The sequence below is a fragment of the Oryzias melastigma genome, linkage group LG11 (genome assembly GCF_002922805.2).
Source record: "Oryzias melastigma strain HK-1 linkage group LG11, ASM292280v2, whole genome shotgun sequence".
Taxonomy (NCBI): Eukaryota; Metazoa; Chordata; class Actinopteri; order Beloniformes; family Adrianichthyidae; genus Oryzias; species Oryzias melastigma.
In genome coordinates, this window is record NC_050522.1 from 17,563,003 (window position 1) to 17,585,548 (window position 22,546).

The following is a 22,546-nucleotide window of genomic DNA, read 5'->3' on the forward strand; positions in this document are numbered from 1 at the left end:
ACTACTTAAAAACAGTCTGATAGGAGTTTTTCTTTATTGCACAAAATAATCAAACTGGGATTTAAAGCAGCAACTTCTGCTGCAGGCAAAGAGGCATTTCGGATTCAGAAACAATGACACACTTGGCTGCATTTATAAAATTCATAACGGCTTTTATTTATACATTTCTAAAAGGTACAAGTCTATATTCCGCTGCATGAGGGTTGGAACAGCTGCAGTCGTTTCACAGAAACACAGAAGCTCTGGACGTTCATGCTGGACTCTCACTGTAACACAGTTTATTCTCTGAAATTACAACCATATATAAACCTATTCACAGCCGTGACTCAGCTGCACTATGTACAGTTTTGCTTAAGCAGGGAGGGGGGGTAGCTGACGCCTGGACCACAGCAGGTCGTCGTGTTGAAAGATCATTACATTTTCAACAAAAAAAGAGGAAAAGATAAGATGACGCATGAACACATACATCTACCCCCCAAACACATTTTCCTGCAGCTCCAATAAAAAAAGAAAGAAAGCGTCACATATTGCACCAAATGAAAACAAACCACAGAAAAGTGCTTCTAACATTTGTACAGCTGCTACATATCACTGTGTGTGTGTGTGTGTCGGCATCACCGCCCTGCAGTTCAGGAATGGTCCACCCCGCTAGTGAGGGGAAAGCAAAAACCTCACGATGGGAGGGTAAAGGGGGCTGCAGATGTGGGGCGATGGTGCTCTAAAGGTCTGTTTGTTCTCGTCTGGCGTGGGCCTTCACGAGTGCACCTTGAAGGCCAGCAGCTGCTCGGAGTGCACGTTGTTGAGCGAGCGCAGGTCGGGCAGCTTGAGCAGCAGCTTGGTAAAGATGGCCGACTCGTTGGGGTGGTTCCTGGTGATGAGGCTGCGCAGAGCTCGGATCAGCGTCTCCTGCAGCGCCTCCACGGAGTTCACGTTCTCGAGGCCCGAGCGATCTGGAAGGAGAACGGTGAGGTCAGACGGAGGACGGACGGGGTCACAGAGGACGCCGTATCAGTCAGTCAAAACGTTCTCCTAAAGGTTCCTCCCAGAACTTCAAGTCTACACTAAAATCTGGTTCTGCTGCATGTTGAACTCAGCAGAACATGACAATAGTTTTGGATTTGCAAAAACTATTTTGGAAAATAAACTAAAGTAAATATGATCAATCAAATGTACATTTCTTACAAAACAGAGACTATTAACATCAACAACCCACCTGCAGAAACCAGAACCACGGCGGTGAAGAGGCTCATCTCCTCCTCACTGAGGCCCAAATTCATGAGCTTCTCACTGAAGTCAAACATGGCGTTGAGGAGGTATCCGGAGCCCATGGCCTTCAGCGTCTCCACACTGTACTTGTTCCCTCCCAGGAAGGTGACGGTGCGGTCTTTGACATTAAACAGAGAGGCAAAGCGAACCACCAACACCTGCAAGGAAAAAAATGTCTGAGCGTCAAAGGAACTGTGGAGATCAGACTGTTAAAAGCATCTATAGCAGTCTGTGACGGGGGGGGTGTACAACAGCTAAAAAGCACGCTTTTGCACTTCTAACACTTGCAGACTCTCACAGCAAGATTGCAGGAGTGAACCGGCATGCTAAAGAGTGTGTAAGCTTGCTGGAGTGCACAAACGGGTAAAGATTGAATGAGCTCGCAGGAGTGTATGAGTCTGTATAGAGTGAGAGCATCTGTGTGTGAACAAGTGTAAAAGAACGAAGAAAGGAAAGCAAGAAAGTATAAAAGAGTAAAAGAGCTTTCAAAAGTGTGCAACAGTGTTTGCGACCTTACTGGCTCCTTCTTGCAGGCTGGCACATTCTGTTGCACACTTTCTAATATGCACGTTGGCACTCTCGCATCCTCGATGAAACTCTTGCACGCCGGTTGGCACTCTTGCACACTCAAAACTGTGGCATGCTTGCTGGCACTCGCGCACACTCTTTGAAATTCTTGCACACTCGATGGCACTCTTGCAAGATCCACAGCACTTGATGAACCACACTTGAAAGTATCACTCACTCAATGGCGCTCTCGCATTTAATGTAACTCTTGCACGCTGGTTGTCACTCTTGCACGCTCTACAGCACTCTTGCACACTGGTTGGTAAACTCGATGGCACTCTTGCAAGCTCGACAGCACTCTTGCACGCTGGTTGGCACACTTGATGGCACTCTTGCGCACTCGATGACACTCTTGCACACTGGTTGGTAAACTCAATGGCACTCTTGCACACTTGATGAAACTCTTGATGGCACTCTTGCACACTGGTTGGCACACTCGATGGCACTCTTGCACACTGGTTGGCACTCTTGCAAGCTCGACAGCACTCTTGCACACTGGTTGGTAAACTCAATGGCACTCTTGCACACTTGATGAAACTCTTGATGGCACTCTTGCACACTGGTTGGTACACTCGATGGCACTCTTGCAGACTGGTTGGCACTCTTACAAGCTCGACAGCACTCTCGTACGCTGGTTGGTACACTCGATGGCACTCATGCATACTTGATGAAAGTCTCACACGCTGGTTGGTACTCGTACACGCTCAATGAAAGTCTTGCACGCTCAATGGCACTCTTGCACGCTCAATGAAAGCTTTGCATACTGGTTGGCACTCGTGCGTGCTGGTTGGCACACTTGCATGCTCTATGAAAGTCTCGCACACTTGATGAAACTGTTGCACACTCAATGAAATTCTTGGCACTCGTGCAAACTAGTAGGCACTCTTGCCCACTTGTTGGACACAAAAATTTTGAACAAAAATGCTAATTTAAGTGAGATTACATAAACTTTTCAATGAGAGTAGCTGCTTGAATACGAGTCGCTGAGGGTGGTGTGAACGCAGCTTTAGATGTTTGGTTTCATGCTTGTTCACACACTGTGAAAAATGGTGCGAGAATGTAAGAACATGTAAAGTAGTACATAAGAATGAAAGAGAACATGGAATAGTTTATGAAAGAGCAAAAACAAGCATGCGACAGCGTGCGTAAACCTGTGTTGAGTGTGTAACGGTGTGCATGGGGGTGTCAGAGCGTCTAAGAACGAACCTCAAAGGTGCCCGCCTTCAGCAGGCTGACTTGGTCATGCTGTGACAGGTCCCTGAAGCCGGGGATCTTCTTGGCAAACTCCACCACTTCCCTTACGGCAGGCGTGAAGCAGTGGGAGAACTCCTCCCACACCTCGTGGCCAGTCTTGTGCAGATTCACGTGAGGAGATATGTTCATTGGACAAACCTGAGGACAGACAGCCAATCACAGCTCAGGGCGACTGGGGCTTTAACGGTAAAAAAAACAAGTCTGGTGAAAGGAAACTAGTCTAACAAGTTTGTGGGGAATCTTACTAGATACAGCCTGTTGCCAGCGCTCCAGTCCTGCTGGACTCCAGGGGCACAGCTGTTAGTGGGCGGGGCTTGGACCGCTCCCTGTTTGTAGGAAGTAACAGGGACGCCTGTGGACAGTTTGAATGGACACTGCCTGGGGGCGCTCTCCTTCATATCTTGAGGAAAAAGGCCGGAGGCTGAGCCGTGGAAGGCCGCTGTCGCCATGTCATTCTGGCGGTTCCAGGCTCGGAGCCCCTCCTCTGTCAGCTGGTGGGGGGTGGGTGCCGAGGGGCGGAGCAGCGCCTCTGGCGGCAGGCTGCTCTGCTCCTGGTTGTACATGAAGGTCTCCTGGTGGGCTCTGGTCACCGTGCCGATCACTTCCTCCTCGCTGCTGTCCGACGTGCTGGGTGAGGCCGAGCTGGTTTCCATGGAGACGGCAGGCTCCGGGTCGGAGCTCGAGTCTGACTGGCTGGAGCATGGTGAAGAGGAGGGAGAGTGGGCGGGGCCGGTCTCCTCGAAAGCGGGCTTGGTGGCGCTGGCCAGCAGCGGTTTGGTGACGGGTGGCAGAGGCATGCTTTGCAGCTGACTGTCATTCATCATGTTGTCCATGGCGCTCTGCATCTCCAGGAGCATGCGCTGCTTCTCCCGCTTCGGGATGCGACCGAAGCGGACAGCTGGAGACAAAGATGTTATGAGGTGGCTAAGTTTTCATTCTGACTGACAGGTTTTGTGAGGTTATGCGAGCTCCTTCCTAGCTTCAAAACAGAACTTTAGCCACATTCAGATACTCACAGTCTCGAGACATTCCCACCATCAGGCATTTCTTGAAGCGGCACTGCTGGCATCGGTTGCGGTTGACTCTCATGATGGGGCAGTTCTCGTTCTTAAGGCACTTCTTGTACTGGATGTTCTGCTGAATGCTCCTCCTGAAGAAGCCCTGCGGATCCAAACCAACCAACAGCTTCAGTGATTTGACCTAGAGTTGGAAGTCTTCTGGCTGGTTTAAGCGCAACTTTGTGGAAGTCAGCTGAAGCTAACTGGGCCACGAAGTAACATGAAGAATGGGGAGGGGCTGTGAGCTACTTTCTCTGAGCTGGAGCTGCACAGATGGCTGCAGTGACCCACTTCATCTCAGCCCCAAGAAAAACAAAAGCACCCGGCCACTGCTGCGGCGCACCAAGACACAAGCTCCGTCCTGAACAAGAGTGTGTGCTTTCAGCGTGTGTGTGCGCTCTTCCCCACCTTGCAGCCCTCGCAGGCGTGAACTCCGTAGTGGAAACCGGACGCCACATCCCCGCACACCTTACACAGCAGCACCAGCCCATTAATTTCTAAGGGGACACAGAAACAGTCAGTCAGGCGATGCATCATCACATCCTCAATTATCCTAAATTTAGCCAATTCTTGCAAATCAGGATCTATTTATCATAAATTCCAAAAAAGCCATGTTTGACTGCTTACTTGTGATGCCAGATTTTCCTGAGGACGCAGAGCGCTTGTTTTTCTGAGGAGCAGGAAGGTCTTGGTCATCGGCACCCGGCCTGGGATTGGCCAGCTGCTTCATCTGGCCCGGGGTGGGGGAGGACCCGTGGAGCGAGGGTGAAGATGCCCTGTAGCTGCCGTTGGAGGATTCACTGTGGCAGGACTCAGGGCTGGAGGCAGAGCAGGATGAGCTGATGTAGGCAATGACGCCTCCTGGTGGTGAAGAAAAGAGGATGAAGAAGAGATGAGGAGGGAGGAGGTTTAGGGTTTTGAGAGCTTCATCTATAAAAAGGTCTACCTAGTATATGTTCCTGGAAGAAGTAAAACTGCAAGATCTCTCACATTTTGTCATCCTTTGTGCCAGGACTATTCAGGAGTGGATTTTCACTCCATCCCCACTTCTATAATACATCAAACGTTTCTATAAGCTCTTTGAACTTCATGGACAACTTGCAATTTGAAATTCCAGCCAGAGAAAAAGTAAAAAGAAGAAGGTATTCTGGGTAATGTAGTTATATCATAAACTGTCCTATATTGTTGAATAATCCCAGAAAACTACTTTTTTTTTTTTTACACCGCAAGTATTTTATCCCTTTCTGTCCCAATCTTGTGTAACAGATGACTCGCGTCCCATAGAAATCCCAAAGTTAGCCTCTAATGTGGACCCAGGTTGAGGGGTAACCAGAGATACCCAGACCTTTAGCTCCACAGAAACTGTCTCCAGTTTTGTCCACCCATATCTCCACAAATAAACATCCAGGAAGTTGACAAAGCAGATGTGAAGTGTCTTCACAAATATAAGTATTGAAAGCTGAACTCAACTTTTCAAACTACCACCAGCTGATGCTAAACTCATGCAGATCCATGAACGGCACCAGGACAGACATCTGGGATCTTTGACGCCTTCTGTTGCTCCGTTGAAACAGACTCAAACCCATTTCTGTTCATTATGAGAGCTGTTTATGCAATTCTGTATTTTTTTTTCAGTTTATTGCCTTGCTTATTTTCATAAAACAAATGTCTTGCCCTTGTATCTAATTTCTAGAGAATTGAATATTGCACAATTGTATGGTGACAGATGTATTTGATCCAAAACTTCCCTGAAAAAATGGATAACGATCTGGAATCTATCGGTATAATAGAGGGGAAAACGTTAAAGGATCAGCCTCAGCAGAGCAAAGACGTGGTGACCGCCGGAGGCACAAATAATGAGGTTGAGATTAACTTTATTTAAAGCCGTTTCTGGATTCAGACCACTCCCCGTGAAACCATCCTATTAAAATGTGAGGTTAACTATTCTGAGCTTAAGCTTAATGACACACACCCTTTAAATGATCCCAAATTCAGAAATATATTTTAGTTTTTGCTATTTTTAACATAATAAATTAACAATATTCGTTGGAAAATACTACCCAGTATTTTTTCCAGGAAGGGGAGTGTTGTGGGGAGTGTAAGCCAGTCGGGCTTTCAGGTATTCATTCATCGATTCCAGATTGTTCTACCGCTCCTCCACCCTTCCTTTTCTTTTTTTTTTTTGGTTTTTGTGGAAGGCGTTCTAAACTTTGACTGAGGATAAGATAGCTGCATAGTTTCTAAATAACCTTCTACCAGTAACTTCAGCTAGGAGGGGTAAAAGAACAGCTTTATCAGCCAGTGGGAGGCATCAGGCCAAGTTTCTGCTCCTTCATAGGCTGACCTGGTTTTTGTCCCAGTCTGGTTAGGTAACGGTCATTACATAATGTCAGCTTGACAGTGTGTCAAGCCTCCCTATCTGCACGCAGTAACGTCTACAGGCTGCAAGCTGAAGACCATTGTTCCACGCCGGCTCTCTGAAAACATCGTTTTCTATTTTACTGAGCAAAACAGAGACGAAAACAGTCCGATGATGGCCGCAACCACTTCTACAATAATAGCTTCAATGCAAATTTGGCTTCAAACATTGGCTCTTCACAGTATGCAATGACAACAATGCATTTAATACACTTGTATTAAACATGTTGATGTTATTTAATGAAGTAGGAGGACTTTATTTTGAATATTCACTGAAATTAGGCATGAAAACAAGCACAGTTGAGATAGGAGCTTGAAATAGAAGCTAATTTAAATTAAAATGAATTATTTACATTTTAAATTTAATGGGAAAAAGACAAAAATGGGTGATGCCTTCAAGTTCCATTGGAAAGGAAAAACAGTTGACCTATTTAATTATAAATATTTTTTAAATTCCAGAAATAGATTCAAATCCTTGAAGCTAGTATACTAGTAAATATCCAAAATGGTTTGCTTTTTTTGCTTCGTGTGTGAATTATTCTACTCATGAACATGAAGATAATTTTCCCATTCACCTTGAACGCACCACTACCTCTCCCCCAAAACCAGCTAGCTCTGAGAAAATTAGGTCAGCGCGCGGTGCGCCGCCTCACGTGTATCCGCACCTGCTAGCCGAGCGAATTATGCAACGCCTACGTCACGGCGCCCCGTCGACCAATCAGCGGGCACGCACGGTGAGCGTAAACACAAGAGCACATGGCTAGGCGGGCCAGTCCATGTGAGCGGAGAGCACCCCCCTCCCACCCCAAGACAGCATACCAGGTTTTACATTAACAACACCCCCACCCCCCCTTGAAGTTAGGTTGACATAAACAGCAGCGGGGTGTAAACAGCCCCCTCCCCAGACTCACCGGCTCTGCTCGGGTCCATGTCCCCGCGGGCGCTCCCGCTGAAGCCGTGTTTCTGCTTGAAAGCCGGGATTCGAGCAGGTAATTTGCGGAAGCGAGGACCTCCGCAGAGCGCAGCGGCAGCTCTTCACAACAAAATAACAACAAAAAGGCACCGAACTCTTGCCTCCGTCTGCCGCGAGGATCCGACCCGGATCCAGTTAAGGTTCAGGTGCTTCGCTCTGCGCCGGCTCGGTTCTCCCTGCCAGGAGGAGCTCCAGGTGAGCGTCTGAAGCGGCAGAGCGCACCCATGTGACCCATTTCAGCGGCTCCTCCTCCGCGCAGCCCCGCTGATGTCCATGTAACCCACTGACATACTTTCACCGAACTGCAGACACCGCCCCCTAGCGGAGGAGGCTCGCAACACACTTAAGACAAAGTCAGAATCTAAAATAGAATCATGTTTATGTTTATTATTAGTATAGTCACATCTTAGTTAGGACTCTAGTTAGTAGTTTTACCTAAAGTTGTAACACATTTTTAAAAAGAAAATTCAAAAGATTATTTATAGGTGATTTTAGTTCAAATAATATTTACATTACACCAAATCTTGGACTGTAATAACTAAAAAAATAAGTATCAAAAACATTAAAAGTGAGTCGCTTCAGATGGATTTATCTCACGTTCCAATGAGATAAAGGTAATTGTACACTTCTGTGGTTTTTAAAGCAAATCTTCAGTGAAGCAGCATCGTTGGTCAGTGCAGGTTGACCCACTTTTTGGTTAATGTGAGACAAGCTGCACATACAGACAAACAAACCATAAAAAGTACAGTCAGAGTGACCTTTAGGGATCGTGTGACCTATTTCGCAATGGAAAAATTATTGTGAGTGTTCCAAATAAATAGATGTTCAAATATAGTAGTAGTAGATTTAAAATAATGCCACGTAAAATTACCTTTCAAAACACCCAAGGACAATGTATCGGATTTAAAATTGTTAAAAGTAGAGTTATAGTCTTAAAAAGTTTAGATTAGTTTTGTTTAAAAAAAAAAGAAAGGTGTGAATGTGTGTGTGCATGTTGTGTCCTCATGTCTTCCCCGTCCATGCACTCCTGTGTTTGTTTTGGAGCGTGTGTTGGTGTAAGTGTGTAACAACTTATGCCGAGTCATCTTTGGGAAGCAGATATAACCCAGAAAGTTTTGTGCATCCTAGAAGAGAAACTGCAAAACATTTTTCTAATTTCTGTGGTGGATTTTGAAAAGGATGCAGGAAAAAAAACATGATCTCAGCGGTTTAGAAAGAACAAACCCTTCTTTTTAAAGTCTCACTCCAAATTATATTCTATTGTAAAAGCATCTACGTTGCAGCTACAAGCTTTTTCCAATTGTATGTTTTAGTCTGCGCTGGATTCAAAGCTAACTTTTTTAAATTATTGTGTTCATTTGTTAAACTTTAAGGACCAGAAAACCAAATTCTCCGCATTTTTAACATCAGTCTTGTTTCCAAAATTGCAGATCCGTCCAATGAGAAGAAGAACCTCCATCCCCTCAGTTTGACAGAAGAAAACTCACAGCTGCAGTTCCTAAAATGACCACTGAGCTGCGCTGTGATGCCAGTGACAATGGAATAATCAAAGCTAGAAAGAGTGCTGCATTTACAGTATATTGTCAAAATAAAGTTCAATAAAAAAATACTTAGTAAATGATGATCTCTTAAATACGGATTGACTAATAAAATGTATTTATATTTTTATCACCCCGGGCCACCTTTCAAGATAAAAATAATAAAGTGCTTCACAGTAAAACACAGAATATCAAAACCGAATTTTGAAAAAGCAATTCTAAAAAGTTATGCTGCTCTAAAAAGAAAACAGAGTCTACAGATCTGAGGCTGAGAGGAAGGGAGTTCACTGCTGCAAAGGTTCTGTTACTTTTAGTTTTTAACCAGGTTCTCTTAACAACCAGCAGACCCTGGTCACATGATCTGAGGGACCTGCTGGGATTGCACGGTACGAGGTCACCCTGAAGAGGATGAGGAGCCAGTCCACCTGGATTAACGTGAATACTTGGAGGATTTGGTGAAAAGCCTTGCAGCAGCGTTCTGGACAACCTGAAGCCGTTCTAGAGATTTAGTTCTTAAACATGTTAAGATAGAGTTGCAATAATCAAGATGAGAAGAAATAAAAGCGTGGACGAGCATCTCCATCATAGAAGGCGACACTATTGTTTTAAAATTATAAAAACACGAACGAACAAGTGACCCGACATGAGAGTCAAGAGATAAAACTGGGTCTGAAGTTACCCGAGGTTTCTAACAGAGGGCCTGTGGACCAAACCACTGGACTATCTGGGGGGAGGAGCATAAATGAGGAACTCTGTTTTAGCTTCATTTAGTTGGAGAAAGTTATCATTCATCCAAATCTGTATTTTAAAAACATCTTGAGGTTTAAAAGACACATAGAGCTGAATATCATCATCATAGAAATGGTAAGAAATGTCATTCAAAGAGTTTAAAATATGCTGCAAAAGCAGCAGATATAAATGAACATTAGAGGTCCCAAAACAGAGCCATGTGGCACACCAGAAGTGAGGGATGTAGAGGAGGATTCAAACTCGGAAGATCCAATAGAACATATGACGTGGACCAGTTTAAACCGGTTCCGGATAACCCAACTCTTAATTTTTGAGAGATTTATTGAGTTCTGTGTGTGACCTCTCCTAGCACCAATCAAGTTTTTTTTTTTTTTTTTTTGCTTAATCCAGTCCTCAGAAAAATGCTGCTCATTCGGAACACTGTGGCAAGAATACGGATCAGAACCAGAACCGTCGCTTCTTGTTATGAAGTTCTTACATCGCTGTAGAACAGGTTTAAAGTTGCATCTGATTTAGTTCATACTATTGGTGGTTCACAAACCCAGCAGGTCCCAGATCTGCAGAAACGACTCGGGTCGGAACCGACTGGTTCCAGCAGCTCATTGGTTGAAGGATCTTTTATGTTCTTAGATGTTCTAGTACATCTTTCCTGGTTGAAGCTCCACCTCTGGTGGTCATCTGGGATTTATAGAACCGTGGTTACATTATTAACTTTTTTTTCTATGTGCCAGTCCAAACATGAAACGTTCTTCTCTCCAGAAATCTCAGTTTGTTGCTGTTTTTAACTTGGAGATTTCATAAGAACGGGATTAAGACCAAGAAGAGTTTAGGATTTTGGATTTACATTCTTGGAATTATAAATACCTGACTGCAGGTTATGAGAACCGTGATCTAATGGTACGAGATTCTAACTGTTCTTTACGGAAAACTAAAGATTTTCACGTCTGAGCAGAAACTGTTTCAGCTTCATCACTGAAAAAATGTTTTTTTTTTGTTCCTATGGTTATTCCCGAAAAATGAACGAATCAGGGAGGAGTCAGAACTGTCAATAACCTGACGGAACATGAACACTAACAGGTCATGACCTTCTTTATTAAACAGGAAATAGTTTGTTTTATCCTGCTCTCCACCTCTAACAAACTCAATGTTCAATTGAGAGAAAAATGGGAGCAGGTGAGATTTAACATTAACAAGCTTAATGTTAAAAGTATTAACTTAAAGTATGTTCCATTTTATAATATGGAAAAAAGTATTCCACTGAAGACATTTTAGTATTTTAACAATTGCTATGAAAAGTAAACAATCACTTAAAATTATAAAAATTGTTCTCAATGCATTTTCACTTTTACTCCCTCATACTTTTTCATGTTTGACATTAACTGTGGATCTTTCCGGATGATGTCGATCCAACAAGCTAAGAAAGACGACAACTTTAAATGAGAAGCCGTTTGCAGACGCTGATCACCATAAAAAGGTTTATTTCTTTGAATGTACAGACGCAGCCTAACGATAACGGTGCAGCTGCAGGGTGTTGCGCCTCTTCCAGGCGGCGCGGCGGGAGCCTCCGATGGTCAGGTGGAACTTGTGGCCCTTGCCCAGACCTCGGCTCTTCTTTCCTGCAGACGTCAGCCCGCGCATCTCCCTGTGCTTGTGCACGGCCTTTGTGATCCACTGGGTGTCCGGGTTGCGTCTGACGGCCTTGTGGAAGGGGTCGATCAGGATCACCTCAAAGAACTTGTAGGTGGAGTCCTCCCCGACCCAGTAGGAGTTGAGCACTCGCAGGGCGCCGCAGTGGCGACCGGCACGCTCCTGGAAATAGACACGAAGCGGAGTCAGTTCTCCAAAGAGCTTCAGAAGGAGCAGACAGCCCTAACACAAAGCTGACAGCAGGTTTTTTAGAGCAATGACGTGCAAAAATGATCCACAGCAAGATGTTCACCTGACCAGCTCGATCACAACCAAGATTCTACAGGTAATTGTTCAAGCGTCACGTAAACATAGGAAACCTCAGGAGAAAAACATTGTTTAACTTCAGCTTTTCAATAAAACTAAAATGTCAACACTCATCAAGCACTTTCTCTAAAACTTTCCAATCTGTGACTACATCAAGTCACTGAAACAGCTTTTCCAAAAGTCATCTGACGAGGGTTTAGACATCAAGTTCAGACATCATTTTCTCTAACCATGTTTCATCCAGATGAACATCTGGAAGCAGCTCAGGTGAATCTTTCCACAGCTCCATCTGAAAGCTCGGTTCAGATTTTCAGACTGAGCTGCTGCTAGAAGCTCAAACTTCTGTAGCTGCAGATGGCTACAGTCACAGAAATCTCTTCAATGCAGACGTTCACACACTTGAAGATGGAAATAGTCAAGAATGAGAGGCGGGCCATTCACAAGTGAAACAGAACAGCCCGTCTGTCTCCTGACAAACATCCTGTCATTCTCTATTATGTATAACAAAGGCAGAGTTTCAAGGGATTTATCAAATTACAGGTGAAAGCAGCAAAACAGATGAAAATGTTAAACACTGCCTCATAGGAAGCTTTAAAAACCTCAGTTATGAAACTTCATCTCTACCCATGAAACCTTTAGGATCACTTTTTTTATTTTCAACATGTCCTTGTGGGATTTTTCTGGTGGACATAAATTATGAAATAAAGCTCAAACTTACATTTCTAATTATCTTTATTTTAATGGTTGTAAATAGGGAAAAGATAAAAATTGCTGTTTGAAAATGATCCAATTTGTCACATTGACAGGCTACAATCTTCCTGCTCTGATGAATGTCTGGGTTTTCTTCCTCTAAGCTGGCATCTGGTTCAAAACGGCTGGAAAGCTCCAATATTGCTCGCCATTTTTGCTGCACCAGCAATGCTGTGTTGGAGGTGTGAGGGCCCATACACGACCAAGAGAAATTTCTAACGAACTACGGCCGCTCTACAGAAACTATGTCCTTGAAAATTATATATATATATATTTAATTTGGCTTAAAAACAGCATCATAATTAAAGAGAACTGGGAACACCTTTAAAATAGATTAAAAGATGATCACAGTGGGTAACACAGACAAAATAAACTTAGAAATTCTGGAATTTATTTTCTTCATGTGGATGTGGTATGTTCGTATTGTTTTTGCATGACTTTTTAAAGCTATTTAACAATTTTTATATATTTTTTGAGCGCTGGCAGCTACATGCTAACGTAGATGACCAGCGACTATTCATGATGTCATCAAAAGGAGGGATAAATGCAGAGATAGGAAAAAGATGAGAATTCAGATTCAGCCACAGCTTCTCATCACGCCTTGTACTTTCAGAAACTACACAAACACACCTCAGCAATGGACTGGAGGCTGCGAGCAAACTTGAGCTGGTTCACACCGTGGTGCACTGGCTTGCCGTACGTGGCACCTTTGGGAACGGGGCGCTTGCGGCCTCCACGGCGCACACGGATGCGGTAGATGACGTAGCCTGTGTGGGAGACAAAACAAAGGGGTTAAGATGGAAGAGTACCGCACAGTGATGCTGTGGAGGAGGCTGATACACTGGAGGACGAACTCACCCTGCTTGGCCTTGTAACCCAGACGGCGGGCCTTGTCGGGCCTCGTGGGTCTGGGGGCACGGTGGAGGTTGGACAGCTGCCGGTACTGCCAGCAGCGGACACGGAGGAGGAAGCGCATCACATCAGACTGCTTCTTCCTCCATAACTCCTGCATATATCTATATGCGCCCATGGTGACTTATCTGGACAAGAAGAAGCCAAATAGATTAATTCATCTGTACTATTACCCCAAAAAATTACATGAGAATGATGACGTCTGCATGTGAATTTACAATGTCAAAACAACCAAACATATTGAACATTGCAGCATAGGAAGCAACAAATCCATTATTTAGCAACGAATATACAGACGCTGCTACTCTTAAACAAAAACCTCCATAGACACGGCTCACAAACTCTTGCAGTAATTAATTTTATCATAAATGTTTGCTTAAATGTGTCCGTTTAGAAGCCTAAAGTCTTAAAGTATCGTCTGAATCACCACAAACACATTACCGCTTTGGCGAAAGCACGGTAGCTAGCGGCGCTAACATCACACTTTAAGGTGTTACGGTGACTATTATTTTGAAAAATAGTCATCTAACAAAGTTTATTAACATGTTTTTTGTTTGTGCCACGAAGATGAAGTACGGACTTTACGGCAAACGGGAGGATTTAGTCGGATTGTTTGATTCAGAAGTGAAGAAATTATAGCTTACATGATGGCGAACCAACCGGAAAGAGGGAGAATTTTTTCCCAGCATGCATTATCACAACCACGGCTGCGCAGTTCTAACCTCAAAGCTCATGGTAAATGTAGTTTGTATTAGGCGCAGATCCTTTGTTCTAGTTTTAGTCGATATTTTTGATGAATAAATAGTTATTAAATCAAGTATAACATTTAATGGCCTAATTAAGGCACATTTTCGATTAAATGTGCATGTTTATATAAAAAACACGATATTTGAATGCATCATTATTTTATTAGAATGTGTATGAGCTTTTAGTTACTTTTGTACTTTGTAAATATGACATTTAATTCAAAGATATTTAAGGGCATAAAGTATATTTGAAAATCTAACTTGTTTCAAGCAGTAATAAAACGATTCTAAATAAACTTTTAAAAGTATCAAATAAAAAGAAAATAAACTGATATTTAGAACAGATTAAAAAATACAAATAATTCGGGTTTCAAGCTAGAACCGTAAACTAATGAAGTCCATCATCTGAATGTCAGTTTGTTTGTAGCCGATTAGCACTTAGCTTAGCAGCTAACAAAAAAGGGGGAAATCATCTGCACTTTTCCCTTAATAACACTCATCACGTGGTAATGTTGGACATTTATTGTCCAGGTTTGTTATAATCCAGGCCATCTGCTCCTTTCAGAGATCCATTCCGTGAATTTTAACCCCTCTCCAGAGATTTTTAGATTTAACTGGTTAATTCAGCACCAGGTTTACACAATGGAGGATGTATTCACAACATAAGTATAAAGCAGCTTGGCTAACAATAAATTAATTTAGATACAGCTGTTCCTCAATCAGATTTTATTTTGGATAAGATTTATTAAAGAAATTAGTTTTTTTTTTCCCACAAACAGAATCACCGCCGCGTTGAGATCCAGCACTTCTTCTGATATGAATTCAGAGCTGCATGCGTGTAAAAAGAGCAGAACACAGGTGGAAAGAAGTTACCTGGCCTGACATTCCTGATCTTTAAACTTTGGTGCACATTTGGGAATTAAAAGGGATCCAGTAGATCTCTATTCAGATCCAGTATAGAACATTTCTATTTTGCTTTAGATGAGATGAGGATCCAAGTCCATCTTGGCAACAATAATGTTTTTGCAACTCCCGTTAAGTTATTTGTATTTACCATCTATTCAAGCACAAATCAATAAAGTTATGTTTGAATGGTTTTATTTTTGTCATTTTTCAGAGGATCAGAAACATGCATGGTGCAGAATTCATCAAAAACAACACAAACTCCTCCATTTGCAACAGGAGAACACTTTTCATCTTTAATATTAACATGGTTTTCCAACTGGGACACATAACTTAGAAGATACAACAAAACATACAGTTCACAATAAAACCCCACCCTCCCCCGCCGGCGGTTCTGGCGTCAGCTCGGGCGATCATGTGGCGTAGCGTTTGGTCCACTGTTTGGCTATCTTGTCGTGTTCGGGTCTGTTTGTGGTGTACTGCGTGGCGATGCTCCCCACCAGCGGGTCCGCTGATAATAGAAGCAGAGGGCATCAGAAACTCAGGTTAGACAATCAGCTTTTAGAAGTCTTCAATGACAAAGTAATTAAAACTGGAGCTGTTTTTGCAGATGTCTATGATAACGAGTGCTGCTACAAATGATTATTTTAATAGTCGACTAATCACCAAGTATTTTTCAGATAAGTCGAGTAATCGGGTCATGTGTGAACTGGATGTAAAGCAAACATCTTAACCAAGTAAAAAAATGTATAGTTTTACCAATGATAATACCAGAGTGAATGCTGTGAGCTGAATTTGGCCGCTGAAGATGCTAGTGCTGATAGCTTAGGATGCTGAAATTGATAGCTGAAAATGCTGAAGCTGATAGCTAGCTAAAATATTAGCTAAATGCAAAATTAGCCTAAAAAATTTGAAAAAAGCCCCAAGTTAGCCAAAACAGTTAGCATATAGCTAAGACATGAGCTAAACTCCAAATTAGCTTAAAAGCAGAAAAAAAGGCAAAATTAGCCAAAAATAGTTAGGATGTAGCTAGCATTAGCTTAACTCCAGAATCGCCTAAAAAAACCTGAAAAAAAAAACTAAATTAGCCAAAACAGCTAGCATGTTGCTGAAATATTAGCTTAATTCCAAATTAGCCTAAAAAACTGAAAAAAAACTAAATTAGCCAAAACAGCTAGCATGTTGCTGAAATATTAGCTTAATTCCAAATTAGCCTAAAAAACTGAAAAAAAACTAAATTAGCCAAAACAGCTAGCATGTAGCTAAAACATTAACTAAACTCCAAATTAGCTTAAAACAGAAAAAAGGCAAAATTAGCCAAAATAGCTAGCATGTAGCTAGCATTAGCTTGACTCCAGAATCGCCTAAAAAAACCTGAAAAAAAAAACTAAATTAGCCAAAACAGCTAGCATGTCGCTGAAATATTAGCTTAATTCCAAATTAGCCTAAAAAACTGAAAAAACTAAATTAGCCAAAACAGCTAGCATGTAGCCAAAACATTAGCTAAACTCCAAATTAGCTTAAAACAGAAAAAAGGCAAAATTAGCCAAAACAGCTAGCATGTAGCTAGCATTATCTTAACTCCAGAATCGCCTAAAAAAAATCAGAAAAAAACGAAATTAGCCAAAACAGTTAGCATGTAGCTAAAATATTAGCTTAATTCCAAATTAGCCTTAAAAACTGAAAAAAACTAAATTAGCCAAAACAGCTAGCATGTAGCTAAAACATTAGCTAAACTCAAAATTATCTTAAAACAGAAAAAAGGCAAAACTAGCTCAACTTAAAAATAGCTAAAAAAAACTGAAAAAAATGCAAATTTAGCCAAATTAGCTCCGATGTAGCTGAAAAATTAGCTAATATCCAAATTAGTTTAAAACAGAAAAAAGGCAAAATTAGCCAAAATAGCTAGCAGTTAGCTGAAATATTAGCTTAACTCCAAAATAGCCTAAAAACTGAAAACAACTTAAATGGGCCAAAACAGCTACTTTGTAGCTGAAACATTAGCAACACCCCAAATTAGCTCAAAAAACTTTAATAAATGCCAAAATAGTCCAAAAATCTAGCATAATGCCATTATGACTTTCAGCTGACCCAGTATAATATAAAATAACAACCAATCGACTGTTAGATTAGTCATTGACTACTTTAATACTTAATTAGTCTTTGATTAGTCAACTAATCGTGGCAGCTCTAATGATAACAGATCTGAATGTGAATAAGAAAAAGTGGAACCAGTGAAATCAAAGCTCTAAAAGCTAATATTCCTTTTGTCGTCTCGGAAGACACCAACATCTGGACAAAGTTCACACACTTCTACAGAAAAAATCACATAATTTGCTGCTCATCCCTGGAATAACACACTCGGATCAACAGCGTCGCTCACCGGGGTTGCAGTCGGTAAGCAGCGAGCAGATGGACAGCAGAACCTTGGAGATGGTCAGAGCCGGACTCCAGTTGTCCTTCAGGATGTCCAGGCAGATGACGCCCTGACTGTTGATGTTGCAGTGGTAGATCCTGGTCCGGAACGTCACCTGGACACAAACGGAGACATCAACTACCACTTTTAACTTTTTTTTGGTGAGTAAAATTAAAAAAAAAAAAAGTGACCACAGAAGATCTCAAAATCCAAAAACCCGACAGAGAAATAATCAAAAAGACTCAAGTCGAAACAGTGAGGTCCAGACCAAAACAAGTTGTGGATGTAGTAAACACAGATGTGAGTGAGGATGATGTAAACCACATGGAGGCAGAAGCAGCTGAAAATCAAAGATCTTGGTTGGGCTTTTCTGCCTGAATTCCTGCATCAGTGCAGTGTAGATCCCTCCAGATGTTTTTTTTAGCTCTAGGACTTATTCTTAGTTAAAAACATCTGACATCAATATGTTCTCAATGCTCAATAACAGAAGAACTTAAAAATAATGCACATAAAGGAGGAGAATCTGACCTTGGGTGGTTTGAAGGGGTAATCTGGAGAGAAAGCAATGTCCAGAAAAAATACCCCTCCCTCGTATACGGAGCCCGGGGGGCCCAGGATGGTTGACCTCCACTCATAGATGTTATCGTCTTTGGGTCCGGCACTAAAGAAGTAGAAAAAAATGAGCATCTTGATCTCAAATGGGCTGATTTCTAGCCTGATTTGGTTTAACTTACATCAAACTAGTTCTGAGGATTTACTATTATGTACATAAAAGAGAGAAACTGTAGATATAAGCTACAGGTTGAGATGGAAGAGCTGTGTAGGCGTCTGCATGAATGAAACAAACTATGGCGGGCACAATGGAAAAACTTTATTATACACAGAGGAAAATAGCAAGATGTTGTTTTGTGGGTCCCTCTATGCCACATGTGTCAAAGTCAAGGCCCGGGGGCCGGATCCGGCCCTCTGAGTACTTATATCCAGATCATTTTATTTTATTCTTATTAATGGAACCATGTTATTTTGCGCTTATTTCCAACTTGTAAAATTTGACAAAATATATTTTTATGGCGAGTAAAATATAGAAAGTTTTTAAAGGTTTGAGTTGATTTATTCTGGAATAATATTCCTGCCTTTTTATTACTCATAATCATGTTGAAAAGTTATTATTTTAAAGTGTTAAAAAATAGCACCCTGCTAGTTTTTTGGGCTATTTTGACATTTACTAAGATTTTTTTTAGGTTATTTTGGAGTTTTCCTAATATTGCAGCTACGTGCTAGCTAATTTGGCTAATTTAGGCTTTACTTTTAATGCTTTTAAGCTGTTTTGGAGCTAGGGTAATATTTACACGCTAGCTGTTTTGGCTAATTTAGGCTTATTTCCATTTTTTTTAGAATACTTTGAAGTTTAGCCTTTTTATCAGCTACATGCTAGCTGTTTTTTGGAGGGCTATTTTGGCATTTACTAAGATTTTTTAGGCTATTTTGGAGTTTAGCTAATATTTCAGCTACATGCTAGCCGTTTTGACTAATTTAGGCTTTTCTTTTAATGTTTTTTAAGCTGTTTTGGAGCTAGGTTAATACTTACACGCTAAGTTTTTTTTAGGCTAATGTAGGCCTTTTTCCATTTTTTTTAGGATACTTTGAAGTTTGGCTCTTTTATCAGCTACATGCTAGCTGTTTTGGCTAACCTGCATTTTTATTTTTTGTGTTTTTAGGCTAATTTGGCATTTAGCTAATACTTTAGCTGGCTTTTAGCTTCAGCGTTTTCATCTATTAGCTTCAGCGTTTCTAACTATCAATTTCAGCATTTTCAGCTATCAGCACTAACATCTTCAGTGGCTAAATTCAGCTTAGAGCATTCACACTAGCATGAATGCAGGTGATGCTATATATGTTATTCATAATTATGTTGAAAAGTTACGTTTTTAAAAATCTAGCTTTAGTGTGTTCAATAAATGTTTATCCTAAGGTGTGTTTTTGATTTTGGCCCCCTGTGTGATTAAGTTTGACACCCCTGTTCTAAGCGTTCTAATAAGACCCTCTCTCTGTGACGTGTGAGGAAATGGGAGCAGAAGACTCTCCCAAAGTACGCTTTTATCACAAAATTGGCTCCAATAGAAAATTCAAGTTATCTGAAGTTTAAAATCTAATTAAACTGGAGTATCAATTTGACACCTGTGGAAAAATTGATGATTTCGCTTTTAGATAAAATGCGGCTTCTTCACCAAAGAGCTGGAAATGTGGCACACATGTAAGAGAAATAGTGAATCATTTGAGATCAATCTCTGAAATCCAATCATTCATTTATTTATTGCCTGAATATTCTAGTCCAAAAAAAGGACTAAATTCCACTGAAATCCCCCTTCAATATCCTCTTATCAATCTGCAGCTAACAGGTTCTCTAACTGGAAACAGTTGTTTGTCAAAACAGATCTGTTAAGCTCAAGCAGCTTGCAACCAGTTTGATCACCTTAAATTATCTTCTGATAGACTAGAAAGTCCCTTACAAATAAAAGCCACTTATGTGGAAAAAAGCTAAACAAGCAAACAGGAAGTTCACATTACACCAAAAATCTCGACAAAACCAACTTTATTTTCTCTTTAGTGAAATATTTGTCAAAAATAATGATTTATTTTCCAGTTTGGTATGAAAGAAACACCAGTATATTTTCAAAATAAAACATTTACCTGCAGTTTGGAGGTGGATCCAGTGTGATGTCTGCCAGCTCCTTTTGAATTCTGAGGGGAAATATAAGACTTAAAAGATTTGTTTCCTTATCTGATGCATCTATTACAGTGGTCCAAGAATGGAGCCTTGAGGGACACCTTATCTGGAAACTGTTTCCAGATAAAGTTAGGACAGTGACGCTCTATAATATCTGCACCATGTTGTGTGAACAGATAAAAGGATAATTATCAGCATCTACGGATAAGAAAAATTCACCCAATCGAAAGAAGATCTGGAACCAGGGGCAACGACACTGACCTTTTAGCGCTCGTGGACAGGAGTTTAGACGTCTTGCTCATGCTGGCTTTGCTTTCTTTCTTTTTCAGATAGCTGGTGTCCTGCTGCGGGTTTGATGATGAGGATGAAGAGGAGCTGGAGCTGGCTCGGGAATCTTCATCCGACATGCCGAGCCCAGTGAGCAGTCGGGAACTGGAGGACGGCTCTGAAACAAGTCGAATGAAGGAGACAATGACTGACTGTAACAAACAAACAAACAAACCAAACATGGAGTGCAGCTTTTTACCCACAATGCACTTCTTCCTTGCAATTCTGATAAACATTTGCGAGATTAAAAGCCAATGTTTCCATGCAGATAAAGTATTAACAGGAGGTATAAACCGTGGATTTATCCTTAACCAGCAGGTTACAGCTTTAACCTGCATGTATCCTTAACTAGCATCTTCCATACCTAAACTATAGTATTAACTAGCAGAATCCATTCTTAACCAGACTAACCAACAGGCTTGATATAATCGAGCTCATTTCGCTTCGCAGATTGGGGTTTTCTGGTCACATCAGGCTGCAACAACGGAACCGTCTGCACAGAAGGTTCCAGGTTCCGACTACAGCACGGAGCGATCAACCAAGCCGCACATCCGAACCCTACTGCCCCCCAAAGAGTGTCTGAAGGAGCAGGAATGGATTAACACCACCCCGACATCGAACCCGACTCAGTTCGATCCGATGAACTTTCATGCGAGGAGTCAGGGAGGCCGCGGACACACAGAGCTCACTTCACCGAGCGTCTCTGAACGCCGCACAAAGGCGCCGTTACTCCCGGGCCGTAGCCTGCACTGACCTTTCTGCAGCCCCGGGTGGATGGACTCTGCTGACCCCGGTACCTCTGCTCTCACGCGGCCGCCAGAACACAATCCCGCAACCCACGTAGCACTCAGTTGTTCAGTTCACGCGGCAGCTTCGTGAATACCCTCTGTGTGCGCGGGGAGACTGCGTGCCTCCGCCGCTGAACGCAGCAGGTACGTCAGCGGAGAGGAACTTCCGGTTTCACCTCCCAAAATAAGAGCTAAGACATTTACTTTATAGATTCTTTTTTCATTGTTTTTAAATGAACTATTAATTTTTAAGACTATACAAGAAAACATTTTATTCTCCTTATCTATTTTTTAAATTAGGCAATTTATAAAAATGTATATATTTAAATGAACAAAATGTCAAAGTTAATGTTAAAAACAATGAAATTAAAATATGTAGTTTGAGCAATTAAAGGGAAATAATAATTTAAAAATGTTAAATAGGAAAATAATAAAATAAAAAGAAATGCAAAAAAGACAGCAACAACTTTTCAATAAATTAGCAGGATATACGCCATAAAAACATCTGAATGGCAAAATTAGGGACAAATTTTAAGGTTCATCAGATGCTAAATAAAGTACAGAAAGAGGAAGCATAGAAAAAATTGTTTAGTTTGTTTGTTTAAGTTTCCCTTCATTTCTTATCAAGAGGATAGTGGTTTAAACAGATTATATCCTGGGTGAGAGTGTTTCAGATATATACAGTACATCAGTATTTCTGGAAGTCAGTTCTTTTGTTTTTGAGACGTTTAGGTTCAAATGTGTTGAGCAGTGGTGTTTAAATGGTGGGTTGGGTTGCAGTTATGTGCGAATGATGAATAAATAAGAGGGCCAAGGACACAGCCCTGCGGCTTTCCTGTGTTTAGAATGAGAGTGGATAAAGTGCGATATTGTTGTCCTGAAAGTTTGTGGCAGCTTCTGAGTTGAAGGTAAAGTTATCAGCTCTGTCTGAGACTCCCGCCCCCCTCTTTTGCTTTTTTTCTTTTTTTTCAGTGACTTTCATTTTGTCCCAAGAGATTAAAAAAGGTTAAAGTCAGGATAAATAGGAGGAAAACATGACCTTAAATCAGAGCACTGTGGCGCTGGTCAGAGACAACGATCACTTTCTGATGTCTGGTTGATTGATTGCTGCGTCTCCCGTGGAAACAGAACATCCAGCAGTGAAAGCATCCAATCAATAATACACCGTTAATGAATGAAACACAAGCAGAAGGTGTTGA

At 41.6% G+C, this 22,546-nt stretch overlaps 3 protein-coding genes across 4 annotated transcripts; all 3 read right to left on the reverse strand.

Annotated features, from left to right (window-relative positions):
* Window positions 1-127: 127 nt before the first annotated feature.
* On the reverse strand, window positions 128-7,809 carry nr1d2b (nuclear receptor subfamily 1, group D, member 2b). Its single transcript, XM_024298271.2, has 8 exons — window positions 7,475-7,809; window positions 4,773-5,006; window positions 4,554-4,642; window positions 4,104-4,248; window positions 3,333-3,985; window positions 3,040-3,225; window positions 1,214-1,424; window positions 128-950 (listed from the first exon to the last, which is right to left on the reverse strand). Exons 1-8 carry the CDS (start codon window positions 7,491-7,493, stop codon window positions 754-756), a joined length of 1,734 nt encoding a protein of 577 aa, XP_024154039.1. The 5' UTR covers window positions 7,494-7,809; the 3' UTR covers window positions 128-753.
* Window positions 7,810-11,285: 3,476 nt separating this feature from the next.
* rpl15 (ribosomal protein L15) lies at window positions 11,286-14,214 on the reverse strand. Its single transcript, XM_024298323.2, has 4 exons — window positions 14,084-14,214; window positions 13,386-13,567; window positions 13,158-13,294; window positions 11,286-11,633 (listed from the first exon to the last, which is right to left on the reverse strand). Exons 2-4 carry the CDS (start codon window positions 13,555-13,557, stop codon window positions 11,328-11,330), a joined length of 615 nt encoding a protein of 204 aa, XP_024154091.1. The 5' UTR covers window positions 13,558-13,567; window positions 14,084-14,214; the 3' UTR covers window positions 11,286-11,327.
* A 1,052-nt stretch (window positions 14,215-15,266) lies between these two features.
* On the reverse strand, window positions 15,267-21,519 carry ube2e1 (ubiquitin-conjugating enzyme E2E 1). 2 transcript variants are annotated; one of them, XM_024260422.2, is made up of 6 exons: window positions 21,314-21,519; window positions 20,494-20,677; window positions 20,196-20,246; window positions 18,033-18,165; window positions 17,472-17,619; window positions 15,267-15,599 (listed from the first exon to the last, which is right to left on the reverse strand). In XM_024260422.2, exons 2-6 carry the CDS (start codon window positions 20,637-20,639, stop codon window positions 15,502-15,504), a joined length of 576 nt encoding a protein of 191 aa, XP_024116190.1. In that variant the 5' UTR covers window positions 20,640-20,677; window positions 21,314-21,519; the 3' UTR covers window positions 15,267-15,501. The 2 variants fall into 2 exon arrangements, with proteins under 2 accessions (XP_024116190.1, XP_024116198.1); XM_024260430.2 differs by lacking the exon at window positions 21,314-21,519 and adding an exon at window positions 20,971-21,134.
* Window positions 21,520-22,546: the final 1,027 nt, after the last annotated feature.

Coding starts and splice junctions, on each gene's coding strand:
- nr1d2b (XM_024298271.2), bottom strand. Junction 4,249..4,553: donor ACGCCTGCGAGGGCTGCAAG/GTGGGGAAGAGC, acceptor TTGGATCCGCAG/GGCTTCTTCAGGAGGAGCAT. Junction 951..1,213: donor CGTGGTTCTGGTTTCTGCAG/GTGGGTTGTTGA, acceptor TTCTCCTTCCAG/ATCGCTCGGGCCTCGAGAAC.
- rpl15 (XM_024298323.2), bottom strand. CDS start 13,557: ATGGGCGCATATAGATATATGCAGGAGTTATGGAGGAAGAAGCAGTCT. Junction 13,295..13,385: donor GGGTTACAAGGCCAAGCAGG/GTGAGTTCGTCC, acceptor TCTCCCACACAG/GCTACGTCATCTACCGCATC. Junction 11,634..13,157: donor GCCTCCAGTCCATTGCTGAG/GTGTGTTTGTGT, acceptor GTCTATTTCCAG/GAGCGTGCCGGTCGCCACTG.
- ube2e1 (XM_024260422.2), bottom strand. CDS start 20,639: ATGTCGGATGAAGATTCCCGAGCCAGCTCCAGCTCCTCTTCATCCTCA. Junction 20,247..20,493: donor CTGTCCACGAGCGCTAAAAG/GTCAGTGTCGTT, acceptor ATTTCCCCTCAG/AATTCAAAAGGAGCTGGCAG. Junction 17,620..18,032: donor ACCCCTTCAAACCACCCAAG/GTCAGATTCTCC, acceptor GTTTGTGTCCAG/GTGACGTTCCGGACCAGGAT.